This window comes from Lepidochelys kempii, chromosome 25 (assembly GCF_965140285.1).
Source record: "Lepidochelys kempii isolate rLepKem1 chromosome 25, rLepKem1.hap1, whole genome shotgun sequence".
NCBI lineage: Eukaryota > Metazoa > Chordata > Testudines > Cheloniidae > Lepidochelys > Lepidochelys kempii.
In genome coordinates, this window is record NC_136404.1 from 19,129,632 (window position 1) to 19,146,274 (window position 16,643).

A 16,643-nucleotide genomic window follows, 5' to 3' on the forward strand; every position below is an offset into this window, starting at 1 on the left:
GGCGGCGTGGGAGCGGGCTACCCCTGACTGCACGGGCACGGGCTTGGGCGGGAGAGAGACGCCCGGGTGTGTGGGGTCCGTGCCCCGGGCTGAGGGGACCGGAGCGAGGCGGTCTCAGCCCGGGTGCGTGCAGAGGCCGGTTCCTGCCCGGGGCGGCGGGCTGCGTGGGAGATGGGGAGCCCGCCCAGGGGCAGGGCGGGGGTACGATGCTGCTGCCCCAGGGGCTGGGAGGGGGAGGCGCGGGGGTCCCAGCCCCCTCCCCCGGTCCATGCTGTCAGTAGCAGGCGGGGAGCCGCAGACAAAGAGCCGGGGCCGGAGCCGAGCGGGCACCGGGGCCAGGAGGGGCGGCCCGGGGGCGGGGACGCGGCGGGGGGAGCCAGGGGGCGGCGGCCAGAGGCACCGGGGAGCCGAGACCGGGAGCCGGGAGCTGAGGCTGCACTCGCCGGAACAAAGGGCTCCTGCCCGGCCGGGCTCGGGCTGCAGGGAGCGCGCCGTGGCCTGGGGCTGCAGAGCTACCAGCCCCGGGGGAAGGAGCCGCTCCCCGGAGCGCCATGCCCCCCAAGGAGCCCGGCTGCGCCTGGTGGATTCTCCTGCCCCTCTGCAGCTTGTGCGGGGCTCAGCCCCCGGAGAGCCAGTAAGTACCGGCCTGGGGTAGCGCCCCCACCGCGTCCGGGGCACCGGGTAGGGACCCCAGGGCTGCAGCCTGGCTCTGGGGCATCGCTCCCTGCCGCTGGCATGTGGGGAGCCCCCTAAGCTCTCGAGGCAATGCCACCCCTTTCTCCGGGCATAACACCTCCACCTTTTCCTTCCCCCAGCACGGAGCAGACCCTGCAGGTAAGGAGGGTAGATGGAGAAACCTTTATACCCGTGTAAGGAGCTGTTAAATGACGGCTCACAACACAAATAACCCTAAAGCGATTCATGCAAAATTCTCTTCCCACTAACCTCAGCCAGGGTCGCAAACTGGAGGAATATGCCGGAGGAAACAAATATATTTGATAGTTAATCATCATACGGCTGTCTCTGCAAAAATCCAAACCCTGGAGAGGGCGGGTAATACTTGTTTGGAGCGTCTTAAACACAACGTTGCGGGGCATTTATGTACAAATACTTGTTAAATGCAATGGTATGAATATGGAATGTTAAATATGAGCTGTGATCTGCTAACCAGTTATTGCAATAGTTTGAGGTACTGCTACTTGCCCTGGAAGGAGGTGTTTACTGGAAGAACATGTGAAACTCTCTTGCGTGGAAAATCATCTGAGGAGTTTTTGTTTGTTTTTAATTTCTGTGAAAATCTTCTCATCTGCTTTATAGAAACTGAGTACACAGTTAGTTCCTGTGCATTATTTTTGTTTAGTTTAATTTTTATTGAGGTTTGCTTTGTTTTATTACGTTGGTTTGTAACCAGTCCACACTGAATAGCTGCTTTAACTAGATGCCATGAAGACTTCCTATTTTCTCTTGCTTACTAGAAAATATTTCACATCCTGCCAGTTCCTGCCAAGTTTTAGTGTAACCTGGCAGAGCCATTAGTCAAAAGTTCTTGCATGATCTGTCAAGTTACCGTCGGAAGTATCCAAGCTAAACATTTAATTTTCAAGTACAACACGACTAAATGACTTAATTTAAAGACCACATCAACAAGCTGATATTCCAGAAAAAAAGTTAGAATTGCTTAAAATGATGTGGATACACGTTTCATATATGTTACTGCAGACCAATATTTATGTGACAGTTTAAAAGTATGCAATATTTTTGTAGCCCTGTCGGTCCCAGGATATTAGAGAGACAAGGTGGGTGAGGTAATATCTTTTATTGGACCAGCTTCTCTCCCCAACAGAAGTTTGTCCAGTAAAAGTTTGAAAGTAATCATTTAGTACTGGATGCAAATGAATTTTTGTCTCTCTCTCCTCCAAATAGATTGGCTGTGTTTTCCTTACCAAGGATATGCAGATTAGGTAGCAATCTGGTGAATTTTTAAACTTGCGGCCACAGGACGTTTATTCTCAAATTCTTTAAGTTCTAAGTATCCAGTGCAATCTGACTGAACTACCATAGAGAGCTGAACTTATGTTGGGTGTAATGGGATCTCCATGGCAATGAGGCCTGCTGAGAGAGAAACACTGGGTTGGAATTTGCTAAAAGGTGACTTGGGGGCTGTAAAACACCATCAACCTCATCCCAGAGTGATAATTAATCATGGACTAAAGTGACCCAACTGCTGGAACCATAGTGAGGCAAGTGGCTGAAATATGTTTTAAAGTGTGTGACATGAAAAATTATCTTATGAAAAAATTCCATTTGGGGGGGAAGAAGCAGAAAGATGTATGATGTCATAAAGAGGATATAAATGTATTGCTTACAGTATCATACCCCAAAGACATTGGAGACTGTAATGCAAGAGACTATAGTGCATACAGTCTATAAATTTATGGCATGGTGCCATTCAGTATGGGAAGATCATAAGCGTTCCCATCGTAACTGTACACAAAATTGTATTATGTATGGTTGTGAAGTCTTTCAGGGCAGTTTTAAAAGCAAAAGTGGGCCTATTAGAATACTTCTTCCAAAGCTGTGATTTTTTAAAATTAAAAAATAAAAAGGGGTAACACATTGTTCAAGATGTAGCCATTTTAACAGAAGCTGAGTGATGAACAGAACTGGGAAAGTGAACTCAGATCTTCTGACTCCCATTTCTAAGCTTTTGCCACTAACCTCTGCTTCCTCTTTTAAAGCAGGGGTTGGGGGGAGAGGCAGAGGTGGGGGAAATTAAGGCCAAAGTTTTCAGAAATGGCTTATGATTTTGTATGCCTCAATTTTGTGGGTGCCTAACTTAATATACCTCAATTGAGCCTGACTTTCAGAAAGTGCTGAAGCACCCACCTTCTGAAATTCAGGTTTCTCTGAGGTGTGTTAAGTTTGGCACCCAAAATAATTAGTCACTTTTAAAAATTTGGTCTAAAGTGCTTAAGAATAGGGCATTATATATAATGTTAAACTGGAGGGCTCTGACTGATGTCACCAAATTCTTCAGTGTGAATCACCTTTTCATATACAAAAAGAAAAGGAGGACTTGTGGCACCTTAGAGACTAACCAATTTATTATTTCATATACAGTGAACTGTACTTAATTGTGTGTTAGTATGTATAATTAGGATGTCAATACTAGTACACTATAGTTGAATTGTATCAGTAATTCAGGCTCCTATTCATGGCAATGTGACTGCAGTTCTATAAATATGAATATATCTGATAAAGTACAGTTGAGAAATAGCTATATATTGCTGTGATATAAAATAATTGAGCTTAGTGCTGATTTCAAAGTACTATAAAGTCTAATTAGTACAATACTTATTTTTGTTGATACTTAGTATCCTATATATAAGCCAAAGATACAAGTCACACATTTACAGCTAGCGCTTGTTGCTATATTTGTTCTATTGATGTTTGTCATGTGGAATTCTTTGGGTAGCATGCTGATGTAAACTGTAACTTCACAGGATCTCTTTGCAAATGAGCATTAACTAATGTACACATATCAGGAACTGCTATCTTGATTATTAGTGAGGTCCAAGGGAAATGGTGCCCAAAGTGTGAACATGTAAAAGTGTTCTACAGATTGGCTGGAAGCTGCTCTCATTATTAATATGAAGATTTGATCTTCAGAGACTACAAAACTCCTATGGTGATGGCCCACCTCTCCTCGTTGGATCAAGATGGAACATTACAGTCACTTTTTTTTTTTTTAAGTAGATGAAGCCAGTGAAGATTGCCATATTAAAATCTGTTCCATTTTATGCATATTAGGTTGAGTCATGGCATGTTGCCAATGTGGCTGTCCTAGGGGCAGACTCTAGGTGACTGTATTACAGGATATTTTGCCCTTTTCTCTATGTTAATATTTTAAATAGTTTCATGCTGTTTGGCACCTTGATCACCTCACATTTTGTTGATGTTTTCATTGACTGTCCACTTCCAACCTTATTTCCCAGGGGCTATTTGATAGCAGCACCTTCTGTTTTCCGATCAGGCGTAGAGGAAGCTGTTAGTGTGACCATCTTTAACTCAATCAAGGAAACAACAGTCCAGATTTATCTAGTGGTCAAAGGAGAAACAGTGGCACGAGGCCATGGAGCAGTTCTGGGTAAGTTCTCATTTATGGGAAACTGAGTAAAGGCTAGTGTACAAGCCAAAGTGCTGTGGGGAGCTCTTCAGCATCTTTTAGAGAATGGTTTCTACTAACGCTGAAGCTGGAACCATAATAATTTGTAAACCATTTATTGGTGCAGAATGTTCCCAGCTTTGATTGCACTGGCTTTGCTCTGGTTCATGGTTGTCTGAAATGATCAACACTGATGCCTTTGAAATACTAAGATACATGGAGAGCTTAAATGCAGGTGATGCACTAGTATTCAAGTGGTCAAGTGGATATCTGGATTTCCATTGGAAGCCTGAGCTTTCTCGCTGAAGGAACTATATGTAGGATAAGAGAATAAGGTTGAATTTGAGGAAGAATATGACATCTCTGCAAAAACATCAGCTTCGACTCCTGAATCTGAATTTAGTGGGGAGGCAAATTCTCCCCCTTCAAGATCCATCATGGAGACTTTCGTCTTCATTATCGAGAGAGGTGATAACTTTGGTGCAACTAGATACCCTTTAGGATTGAAAAACAAATCCATCTTTCCTGTCTGGGAAGACAAAAGGGGTTTTGACTATGTCTCACTTAACACATTTGTTACAGTGTAAAACAAATTACACTGGTGAAAATGGTACTCAGCAGTGCTACCAAGGATGGAAGCTGTAATGTAGACTGGTCTCAGACAATCAACAGTAATTTTTACCGTTATGTTTAACACTGCTCTGTGCAAAGCTCAGGAGAAGCATGAATGCTGTGATCTTAATGACTGCCTACTAGCTGAGGAAATCTCTGAAGTCTACCCTCTTGGTTCATAAGCTTTGAGTAAAACAGCTTCTGAGGTGGGATAAAGAAGAGTGATCCAGAGGTGGTTGGGTCTGGCAGGGCCTGTAAATTTATGGGCTGAAGCTGCCTCCATGAAGAGAGAACCAGATTTTGGTGGGCCTAAGAGTGTTCCTAGGCATCTTAGTTGGCTTTTATATGGGTAACTTTATTATAACTAATGTGGAATACATGCATAAATCCAGTGAAAGAAGTCATGATCCATAGAAAAACTCCCCTTTAAAAGAGGTTTCCTTTCCTTAAAGGAATGTCTCTGGTTTTATGTTTCTCCTTCTCCCCTTGCAAATTGGATCACTCTTATTTTAGGTCCCAGGTTAGCAGGGAGCTGCGCTGCGCTGGCTACATAGAAGGGTGTGGTATTTGTACATGTGGGTGATACATGCTAAACAGAAATCTTCACTATGGTAAGACATAGCAACCAAAATAGACTTTATGGGTGTCTAATGAGGATGATTCAAGTCGCAGGAAAGGCCAGATCTTTGGCAGCAAAATATTCTAGTAAGCTTCCTTGTGGCCAACCCCCAATCTTAGTTGCGTACTCTAACCATAGAGCATTTTGCAGTTTACTCTGAGAAAAAGTTATGAATGAACATACCCAGTCAGGCCAAGTTTATACTAAAGAGCCCAGCTATATATGGTTTCCTCCCCACCCCACCTCTGCTGATGGCTTTGCACAGTGCAGAAGAAAATATTTCCGCTAAATCAAACCACAATCAGGGGATCTGTCAGTTGGAGGCATCATGACGGTTTCCCTCCTCTGAGCCCTACTTGTCTTAGAAATAAGTGCTTTAACTCAGAAAGAATAACACAATGCCATAACTCGCTCTCTCTCTCTCTCTCTCTTTCTCTCTCTCTCTCTCTCTCTCAGATAAAGGGACAATCAAGCTTCAGGTGAGTGTCAAGTGTTGTTCATATAGTGTTGGGGAGAGAGAATATTCTAAGACTACTAGATAATTAGCAGCCAAAGAAAATGAGAATCAATTTAGGACTGAATTAATACCTTGGTTTGTGCAGCCTTCAGGATTCTGTTTCATATGAATTATATATGCAAGAATGGAGCAATTTATATGGGTGATTGCTCAATAACAAATTCATGACTAGGTTATTTTATAGATGCGGTGCTGTGTAGGATATATAAGTGACAAGGAATACAGGATGTACACAGAAGTTCTCAAAACATGTCAAGAAATTACTGGTTATATCAACTGGAAATCATTCCAGCAATAACACGTTCCTACTGATCTTCTGTTGCTACATAGACTCTTTCCCGGCTTTGTGCAGGTTTGAGCTTCTGGCATTGGTAATACTGCAACGCAACAGGGAGTGAATAAAATTCAGCCATATTAACTTTGGCTGCACTAGAAACATGGGGAAGTTACCTTTATGGCCACGGAGAATCCATAGTGAGGTAAAATAATCACCATGCTTAATTTAAATGCAACTAAGGTAGAAAACCCTGTTAAAACATAACAAAAAATCACTATGAACCTATATAAGGAGATCATATGAATTTTAAATAAATGGAACATCTGAGCTTCATTCAAATGTCTAGGACTTCGGGATTTAAGTCTGTCTTTTACATAATCAGGACATCCTGGGGTTGATTCCCCCCTGCTTTGCATCTTGCATAAATCATTTCCCCTGTGCCAAGTGAGCATTAAATGCTACCAAATTAGAGTTCACCACTTACTTGCATTGGAGGTAGTGATTTTACACCCATTTGGCACAGGTGTAAATGGCAATAGAGGTGCTAAGCAGGCCCTTCATATGTCATCTTTGCAAGATGGTCTCCCTTTACTTCCATGCTGATATCAGGTGTGTTTGTATTTTCCAGACTTCTGAAATATTGGATATAAATTTAATAATAATAAAGCCAAGCCATATGTATTTTTAAGTGCCACCAAAACCTTTGGTTCCATAAGAGGTGTTTAAATATGCTATTCTGGTATATAATGTGATCATGATTTTCTATGAACGTTTGTCACTGCTGCTGTGACAGACTGGAGTAGGAGTGAAAGACAAAGTGGAGTGTTAACATATTGGATCTAATTATTTTATGCAGGGCTTGCTTTGGGGTAGTTATCTCCAATGGGAGATGGAGGGTGGGGAACAAATCTTACAGTAATTGAATTGTGACATGTTTCTGGAATATTGGCAATACATCACTTTTAAGAAGCACGTAGGACTGTGGGGTTTGGATAATTCATTGCTTTAGTCACTGTAACTGTGTGATCCAGACAAGAATAAATCCATATAAGCTTTGAGTATTAATAGTATAATAGAAATGTAGAGCGGGAAGGGACCTTGAGAGATCATCTAGTCCCGCCCCCTGCGCTGCGGCAGGACCAAACTATGCCTAAACCACTCCAACAGGTGTTTGTCCGACCTGTCCTTAAAAAACTCCAATGATGGGGATTCCACAGTTCTCTTGGAAGCCTGTTCCAGAGCTTAACTACCCTTATTGTTAAAGTTTTTCCTAATATTATTGGTGAACTGCAGTAGTTTTTGTTGTAGTTCAGCACATTTGGCGTTTCTTTCTCATATGCAGTGCTGTATTACTGCATGTGAATGGAAGCATTTTACTGTGCAGCAGACCTGAGTGTTTCATAGGAAGAGCTATGATGTGTTGCTGCAACAGAGCACGGATACCTTCACTGCATCCAGAAACCTATAATTGGTTTACAAGTAAATCAAAGCCTTTGATTTACCATATGGTCAACTATCTTGATGGCAATCTGTCAGGATTATTTGTCTCTCTTCTGGTGTGATGGCATAAGAACATAAGAATAGCCGTACTGGGTAGGACCAATGGTCTGTATAGTCCTGTATCCTGTCCCCCACAGTGACCAGTGTCAGATGCTTCAGAGATAAAGAACAGAACAGGGCAACTTCAAGTGATCTATCTCCTGTTTTCCAGTACCAACTTTTAGCAGTTTGAGGTTCAGGGACACCCAGAACATGGAATTGGGTCCCTGACCATCTTGGCTACTAGCCATAGATGGACCTATCCTCCATGAATTTAACTAATTCTTTTTTAAACTCAATTATACTTTTGGAATTCACAGCATTCCATGTCAACAAGTTCCACAGGCTGACTGTGCATTGTGTGAAGAAGTACTTCCTGACGTTTGTTTTAAATCTGCTGACTATTAATTTAATCGGGTGACTCCTAGTTCTTGTGTTATGGGAAAGGGTAGATAATACTTCCCTATTCACTTTCTCCATACCATTCATGATTTTATAGACCTTTTTCATATCCTCCCTTAGTCATCTCTTTTCTAAAATAAAGAATCCTAGTCTATTTAATCTTACCTCATGTGGAAGTTGTTTCATACCCATAAGTATTTGTGTTGCCCTTTTCTGCACCTTTTCCAGTTCCAATACATCTTATTTGAGATGGAGCGACCACAACTGCACACATTATTCAAGGAGGGGAGTAGCATGGATGTATATAGTGGCATTAAGATATTTTCAGTCTTGTTATCTATCCTTATTCCTAACATTGTTTGCTTTTTTGACCGCTGCTGCACATTGAGAGGATATTTTCAGAGAGCTATCCATGATGACTCCAAGATCTCTTTCTTGAACAGTAACAGCTAATGCAGACCCCATCATTTTGTATGTATAGTTGGGATTTTTTTTCCAACGTGCATTGCTTTGCACTTATCAACATTGATTTTCATCTGCCATTTTGTTGCCCAGTCACTAATTGCTTCCTATCTTTTAACCACTTATTGATCCATAAGAGGACCTTTCCTTTTATCCCATGACTGCCTATTTAGCTTAAGAGCATTTGGTGAGAGACCTTGTCAAAGGCTTTCTGAAAGTCCAAGTACACTATATCCACTGACTCAACCTTTTCCACATGTTTGTTTGACTCCCTCAAAGAATTCCAACAGACTGGTGAGGCATGATTTCCCTTTACAAAAACCATGTTGACTCTTCCCCCAAACATATCTTGTTCATCTATATGTCTGATAATTCTGTTCTTTATTAGGGTTTCAACCAATTTGCCTGGTACTAAAGTTAAGCTTACTGGCCTGTAATTGCCAGGATCACCTCTGGAGCCTTTTTTAAAAAATAGGCAATACATTTAGCTACCCACCAGTCATCTGGTCCAGAGGCTGATTTAAGAGAGAAGTTACATTCCACAGTTAGTAGTTCTACAATTTCATATTTGAGTTTCTTCAGTACTCTTGGGTGAATACCATTTGGTGCTGGTGACTTATTCTGTTTAATTTATCAGTTTCTTCCACAATCTCCTCTACTGACATCACAATCTGGGACAGTACCTCAGATTTGTCACCTAAAAAAGAATGTCTCAGGTCTGGGGATTTCCCCCATAGCCTTTGCAGTGAAAACCTATACAAAAATTTCATTTAGCTTTTCTGCAACAGCCTCGTCTTCCTTGAGTGCTCCTTTAGTACCTTGATTGTCCAGTAGCTCCATTGACTGTTTGGCAGGCTTTCTGCTTGTAATGTACTTAAAAAAATTTTGCTGATAGTTTTTGTGTCTTTAGCTAGTTGCTCTTCAGATTATTTCTTGGCCTGCCTTATTATACTTTTACACTTGGCTTGCCACAGTTCATGCTCCTTTCTATTGTCCTTAGTAGGATTTGACTTCCAAATTTAAAAGGATGCCTTTTTGCCTCTAACTGCCTCTTTTACCCTGCTGTTGAGCTATGATACCTTTTTTTTTTTTTTGCGGGGTCCTCTGTTAAAAAAAAATGGGTTATACATTTTGTTCAAGCTTCTAGTGTGGTCTTTTAAAATAGTCTTCATGCAGTTTGCAGGCATTTCACCGGTGTGACTGATCCTTTTAATTTCTGTTTGACTAGATTCCGCATTTTTGTTTAGTTCTTCTTTTTGATGTTCAGTGCTACTGTGGTGGGTTTCTTTTGCCCTACAAGGACATTAAATTTAATTACATTATGTTTGCTGTTATCAGTGATTCAGCTATATTCACCTCTTGGACCAGATCCTGTGCTCCACTTAGGACTAAATCAAGAATTGCCTCTCCCCTTGTGGGTTTCAGGACTAGCTGCTTCAAGAAGCAGTCATTTATGATGTCTAGATATTTTAACTCTGCATCCCTCCCTGAGGTGCAATATACCCAGTCAATATGAGGACAGTTGAAATCCCCCATTATTATTGGATTGTCTGCCTTTATAGCTTCTCTAATCTTCATGGCCATTTCACAGGCACTGTCACCATCCTGGTCAGGGGGTTGATAGTATATTCCTACTGCAATCCTGTTTTTGGTCATATCCCAAGGTTTGTTTTTCCTGCTCTGCAGTTTGCCTGTGACTGATATTCATGCTGTTCTGTCCAGTGTTTAAGCCTGGGAATCTGGTTGCAGGAGGGGTCTGAGACATTTCTCCTTCTTTTTTATGTGGTCAATGTACTTATCCAAATGCACATTCTCCATTACTACATATCCTTTCACAGTAAGAAGGCCTAATGTGAGGAGATCTATAGCTCATATCCGTAGTTAAAGAAGCCTCTGTAGACTTGTTCACCCAAAGCTTGCATTTCACTATTGAATACATTTCACAAAGTATTGAATCAGTCATTACTGATTTCATACTTTGATAAAGGCAGTGTACTGCTCCCTTTCAGTTTTAAATTGTCTTGAACTGGTATCATAATGTCACTCTGTGACAGATTTTTTTATATTTGTATTTTTATCTAAAGAAACTTTGTTGTTGTGTATTTGGTTCATATGTATGAAACAAAGGGATAATTGTAAACAGAGTGAGTGTGCAAATGTGTGTAATTTCTTTCAATGATGCCATATACTTTATAATATGCTTAATTATTTCCCTATGTAAAACACTTGGGGCATATCCCAGAGGGTTAGCAAGCATCCAAAGAATCTACTCTCAATTCTGAGGAGCATAAAATGTTTAACTTGGTGGTGTGGCTGAGTCTCACTTTTTTATATGTGATCACTTTCATCAAGTGGTGTCGACAGCAACAAGGGCTGGGTTCAATATCTAGTGGTTCCTCATAATGTTACAAAACAGACCTGGCTTTTGAACCTCCACCCAGAAATCCGGGAAAACCAAACACCACCACTAGGTGCCTCTAAGAGGCAATTCTTGCCTTCTCGCAAGTACTGAGTCTGTGTATAATAAAAGAAAACTTTTATTAAAAGGGAGAAGGAACTCAGCATTAATTTGGGAAAACACCATAACAATGTTTCAAAAGTATGCAAACCACGAGTTCACACCCACCCCACAGTATCTTGGGCAATAGTCCTTTGCCTCCATTTTCCATCTTGTGGTGTTGAAGTCTGATGAGTGAATGTCCTGTAACACACCACTCCCCTTTTCCTGTGACACACCACTCCCCTTTTCCCCTGCTGCACCCACTCCCGGTTGTTTGAACTAAAAATCCCAGAATTCAGGGTTTGTTCACAGGGGTTCACCTCCCTGAAAGGGGGTTGAGCAGTGCGACTTCTTCTTGCTATTATGGTCTCTGCCATCTTTGCTGCTGCTCACCACTGTCTCTGTGATCGCTTCCTACCGCTCTCTGCTTGCCACTTGCTACTGCTTCTGCCTCTAGCAGCGTTCTGAGGTTCTACCTCTTAGCAAACTCGTAGTGAGTTCACCAGGTAGTGAGGAAACTCACTGCTGCTGTATCGTCTGCATTGGTTTTCATTGCACGCTATCCCCTTCTACCTGCTCATCAGTGATTTCAGGCCTCGTGATCCCTGAGCAGACACAAGGATTCTATTTGACTCTGATCAGTTCTGTCTTTAAATGCTGGAAGTAAAGGATCAAATGGTATTTAGGACACTTTTTAAACAGAGTCCATGCTCCCAAATAGTAACATCTGTCCCCAACCATTCTGACTTTCACTTGGATTTGGCATCACTCCTCCCTGCTTAGCAAGTGAGGTTAAGTTAGGGTGACTCCTCAATTAGGTCGTGTTAAGTATACTTTTGCTGCCCGTTAGGGATAATAAAATTTAATTACCTTGGGTCACCTCTTTCCCTTTATCCTGCTCTTGGAAGTTGCACACAATTATGATAGGCTCTTTTTTTAACATCAATTTAGCCCTAATTTTAAAAACAGGGTAAAGATCTTAAACTGTTGGAAGATTTCACTGCTTAATTCTTGAACCCTGATTAGCTAGAATTGGGGGAGTTCAGGTCAGCAGGAGATGCATAGGCAGGTCAGAGACTGCTTTGCTTTGGGTGATGGAGGAAGGGAGAGAGGGCTTCATGCTGTGCTACTGACATAACTATGCCTCTCTTAAAGCTTGCCTTATAACTCTAAAATGTCTGTGTTTTGCATTTTCTACTGACTGCATGCTCTCTCTCACACACACACAGATTTAGTGGGTGTCTCTTCCCTTCATCTTTAGACGGGGTGGTAATTTGTTTATATCAGTTTTGCTGCTGAGGCTTTGACATGAATAAACCACGATAATACTTAGTCCTGCCTTGAGTGCAGGGGACTGGACTAGATGACCTCTCGAGGTCCCTTCCCATTCTGTGTTCTCCCCTGTAAGCACAAAGACTCTTTCAAGTCCTGTTTCTTCCCCACCTCATGGTCTGTTTTCTAGGTGCCTTCAGGGCTTCGTGGACAAGCACATTTAAAAGTCTGGGGAAACAGGCATCTAACGGAGGAAGGTTACATCTTTCATAACTATACCACAGTAACCATAGATAGCAAAGGGTCATCGGTGTTCATCCAGACTGACAAGCCTGTCTATAAACCGAAGCAGAAAGGTAAAGTAGCCTCTGTGAACCTCACAGTCTACACTTTTGCAAGCAAAAACTTTAATACTTAGACCAGAACTCCTTTTAAGAATAATCCCTGAGACCACAACTCTTGCTGAGTACCAGCTTTGATGATTGATGAATTTTCCCTTTTTTCCCTTTTTAGTGCTGATAAACCTGTTTATGGTCACTTCTGACCTGCGACCGATCAATGAGAAGGTAAGCGAATAGCTTTCCTTCCCATAGTAAAATGTCTTAAGTGTTCAGCATTTCCTGTTTATCACACACATACATGGAGTTACACAGCAATGTAGTGAGTGGCTGTTCCCTTCTTCTTCAATTACTCTGGTATCTCCTACTATGGGGTGGTATAATTCATGTGCTTGCTAAGATGTTGTAGTTTTAAATTTAGTTTCTGAATTTGGCCACATTGTAGCCAAAGGGTAGGAGTAAGTGATAATCTTTAATTGCTTTGTGTAGGTGTAATACTGTAATGCAATAAAACATAATTAGGCCAAAGCTGCTGTGGAGGAGGAGTGTTTGAGAGACTAGTACTTTGACACTGATATTATGGGAGCATCCAGAGGCCAGGATCAGTCACTTAAGCAGAGGTCTGCAGGGCTAGTTTTCAAGTCAGATGCTTGAGTGAAATGGTTGTTTGACTAAACTGCTTTTTCAGATGAGTGGTTATTACGTGTCCCTTCTGCACCAACATGCAGGGGCCAGAAACTCTGTGGGGTACCCTACTTGCGCCAGCCTCACAGCTTCTCACAAGATAGAAAAATATGGCTTTGTCTCATGGGTGATTTTATTCCTTGTTTCTTTCAGATTGAAGCCTACATAGTCGTGAGTATCCACCATTTAGCAAGTGGCATCATTATACAGGGTCACTGTGGCCTCTCTGAAGGGAGCAGGTCACAAGTTCATGCTCTGCCAAATCTATCATCACCATCTCTGCTTGGAGTTCAGAAATGTTTTCCCATAAATGCCTTTTCAAAGGAAAACTGAACAAATTGGTTACATCCACTGCGGTTTATGAATATAACAACCTTACCCATCTCTCTTATTTTACTTGTGCAGATACATTCCTATGCTGCACCTGGCTGGGTAATATGATTCTCTTTGCGCCCAGACTTATGATAATGGACGCATTTGAAATGCGTGGAGATGAAGAGATCTTACTAGATTACTCATATACCCCTCTCCCTTTCTTCTTTGTTTTGAAGGGAATGAGGGACCCTTTCTTTGACCATCCTCTTTTAACTAATTTCTTTATCTGACAAGAAATGGAAGAGCTGACACCATGGTCTGTACTTTTGTTAACTGACTGACTGGCTTTAGTGTTGACACAAAATAGCCCAAGCAATGGATTATTATTGTTTTTTAGCAGATTGATGCTAATTATTTGTGTGAAAGTGAAATTGTTTGTTGCAGGCTGACAGTTAAAAGTACTAGTGAAATTTGCCTATTTTGTGATAATGTCTCTTGTCCTAAACAATTTTCTAGGATCCTCGGGGGTCTCGGATGATAGAATGGAGCAATCTGAAGCCATTTTGTTGTGGTAAATTTCTACCTGTTACAGTTTAGCATAACTTTATTTTCCTCTGCTAGTTAACTTTAATTTCTGCCTTTTGGGTGGTTTTATTGAAATAAACCTTTACAGAGATTGTCTGATATTCAGAGAGGGCTCAAAGTGTCTTTTCTTCTCTCCTAGGTATTGTAAATATGAGTTTCCCCTTGTCTGATCAGCCAGTATTTGGCGAGTGGTTCATCTTTGCTGAAATGCAAGGGCACGCATACAACAAATCCTTTGAAGTTCAGAAATATGGTGAGTTATTGCCTGCAAGTCAACTTTGATCATAATCCCCAAAATATTCAGAATACTGACATTATGAAATATTTTTGAGTTGAGTTGAAATAATCAAGAAATGATGTATCAAAAATTCCAGGAGAAAAAATTCCTGTCAGATGTAACATGTGGCAGGAAATGGACTCTTGAAATTTAACCAGACTCTTAGTTGATATAATCTTTTATAATATAAAGGGGGTTATATTCATCATTATGTGGCACAATCCATGCATATAGGTAACAAAGACTTCACTTTATTTTGGAAAAACTGTTAAAGTTATTTTAAGTCAGTCACTAAGTTTTTTCCTTCCCTCATAAGATCCTATCTTGGGACTCATAATTCCTAATCATCGCCCCTCTCTTATTTTTGCTCTTAATGCCCCCTGCCCTATCTCAGAGTCCCTCTGGCTGATGAGAAATGGAGATGGTTCCCCCCAGATCCCCAACTGCAATATCTGACCCTGTCCACTGAGGTATTTATACTGTGCTCATTGTTCCAGTCTCTGAATGTCTTCAGACCTATTCCTGAAATGACGATGGGAGGTACTGCAGGTAATGCAAGGTGCTCCTGCCCCGGGCTCCAAGAAGCGAAGCGCTGTGCCTGCAACCCAATCCCTAAACGAAGTTTTGGGTTCAGTTCTGTAGCTCGGATCCTCCATATGGGAACGTGATGTATGGATGTGGGGCAGCTGATCACTAACTCGTTCCAGGGAATGGTTACTTAATAGCACCTTGCTAGTAGGATGCTGGTTTGATGCATCAGCTGATATTGATATGTTGCTTTCATTCTCTATTCAAGGCTGTGCATCTTCACCTTGCCTGCAGTGCTCCAACCACAAGAAGGGATCTTGTCAGAGATATATAGCTGTTAATACATCCTGGATGCTAAGATATTTGTAAAACACCTCTTCTCTTTTTTGCTCCGTTTTAGTGTTACCAAAATTTGAGCTGTTGATTGACCCACCTCTCTATATCCGAGATCTTGCGACTTGTGAAAAGGGAATTGTCCATGCCAGGTAGGGGACATGCCACAGATACAGTCCCATATTTTACAGGTTGCAGTGTAGCTGTGGGATGGTTCAATCATCTAAGCTCAGAGGGAGTATGTCTCTCATCCTCCAAACTTTCCAGCATGACTTTGGAGCATTGTCAGATGATTTTCCTGTCACTGCACATTTGGATGTGATGCTCAGATACCCGTGGTCTCCTGGCTTCCGTAATAAAGTTTCTAATTCCTCCATCGCATACACATCTCTTATGGTATGCTGTACTGTGTGTTGAGCAAATCCTTTATGCATAAAGTCTCTGGAAGAGGAGGAAGCTGCTCTGATGTTTGGCTTAGCACCATAGCAATTCGTCATCATGCTAAGGTCCACAGATCCGTTACAATGGGTACTTCAGCCTTCCTGCAGTTTGGGGGCAAAACCAGACCTGTCAGTCACTGCCAGCACAGGAATGCCTCATCTCCTGAAGTTCCTTGCTGTCTCATTTGCTTCCCCAGCCCCGGGTGGCTCATCCATCCTTCCCAGCTGAAGAGCTTTTCTGAGGAAAATTCCAAACTTTATTTCAAATTTCTGACAAACAGTTAGGCTCAATAATAGATCCATCTAATTCCTAGTCATGTCCCAGTATTGCATTTGCTATTTGCGGAGATGCTCCCCTCAGCTCTGTTTCTACTTCTGAGGTGTTTGAGGCAGCTGGTGCCCCTGCAGGCTTCAGGGAGCGAGCTAGGCTGAGGATGGCAAAGGCAAAATGAATGGTCTGTGTCTCCTACCTCACCCCCTTAGCAGGTATTGGAAGAACACCAAGGCTTTCATGGCAGAAGTTGGATTAAACAGAGTGGAAGCTGCAGCCAGAAGTATCCTCATTTATTGAAAGTAATTTTGATTGACTGGTGATTGATTTCTGGTATCTGCAAACAACAATAAAGTGCCCTGTGGCCTCTCCATATGTCAGGACCTAGGATGTGAGGTAAGGGATGATCTCTCCAAAGCTGGGCAAGATCTCTGCTATATACCTCCCCACCTTTGCTGCTGCTCCCCTGGACCATACAAAAGATAGGAAGGAGAGAGGGGCTTGGCA

The 16,643-nt window shown here is 42.0% G+C and overlaps 1 protein-coding gene across 3 annotated transcripts in view; it reads left to right on the forward strand.

Moving 5' to 3' along the window:
* The first annotated feature begins 420 nt into the window (after positions 1-420).
* CPAMD8 (C3 and PZP like alpha-2-macroglobulin domain containing 8) overlaps positions 421-16,643 on the forward strand; it is a 91,433-nt gene continuing 75,210 nt past the window's right edge. For 2 of the 3 annotated variants that reach the window (XM_073324643.2, XM_073324642.1), the window contains exons 1-9: positions 421-634; positions 3,996-4,147; positions 5,853-5,875; positions 12,556-12,721; positions 12,879-12,931; positions 13,541-13,558; positions 14,219-14,273; positions 14,427-14,540; positions 15,493-15,577. In XM_073324643.2, coding sequence (XP_073180744.1) covers positions 552-634; positions 3,996-4,147; positions 5,853-5,875; positions 12,556-12,721; positions 12,879-12,931; positions 13,541-13,558; positions 14,219-14,273; positions 14,427-14,540; positions 15,493-15,577 — 749 coding nt within the window. In that variant the 5' untranslated portion in view covers positions 421-551. Of the gene's footprint in view, positions 635-3,995; positions 4,148-5,852; positions 5,876-12,555; positions 12,722-12,878; positions 12,932-13,540; positions 13,559-14,218; positions 14,274-14,426; positions 14,541-15,492; positions 15,578-16,643 lie in introns of those variants that run through there. The other variant, XM_073324644.1, reaches the window with a different exon arrangement.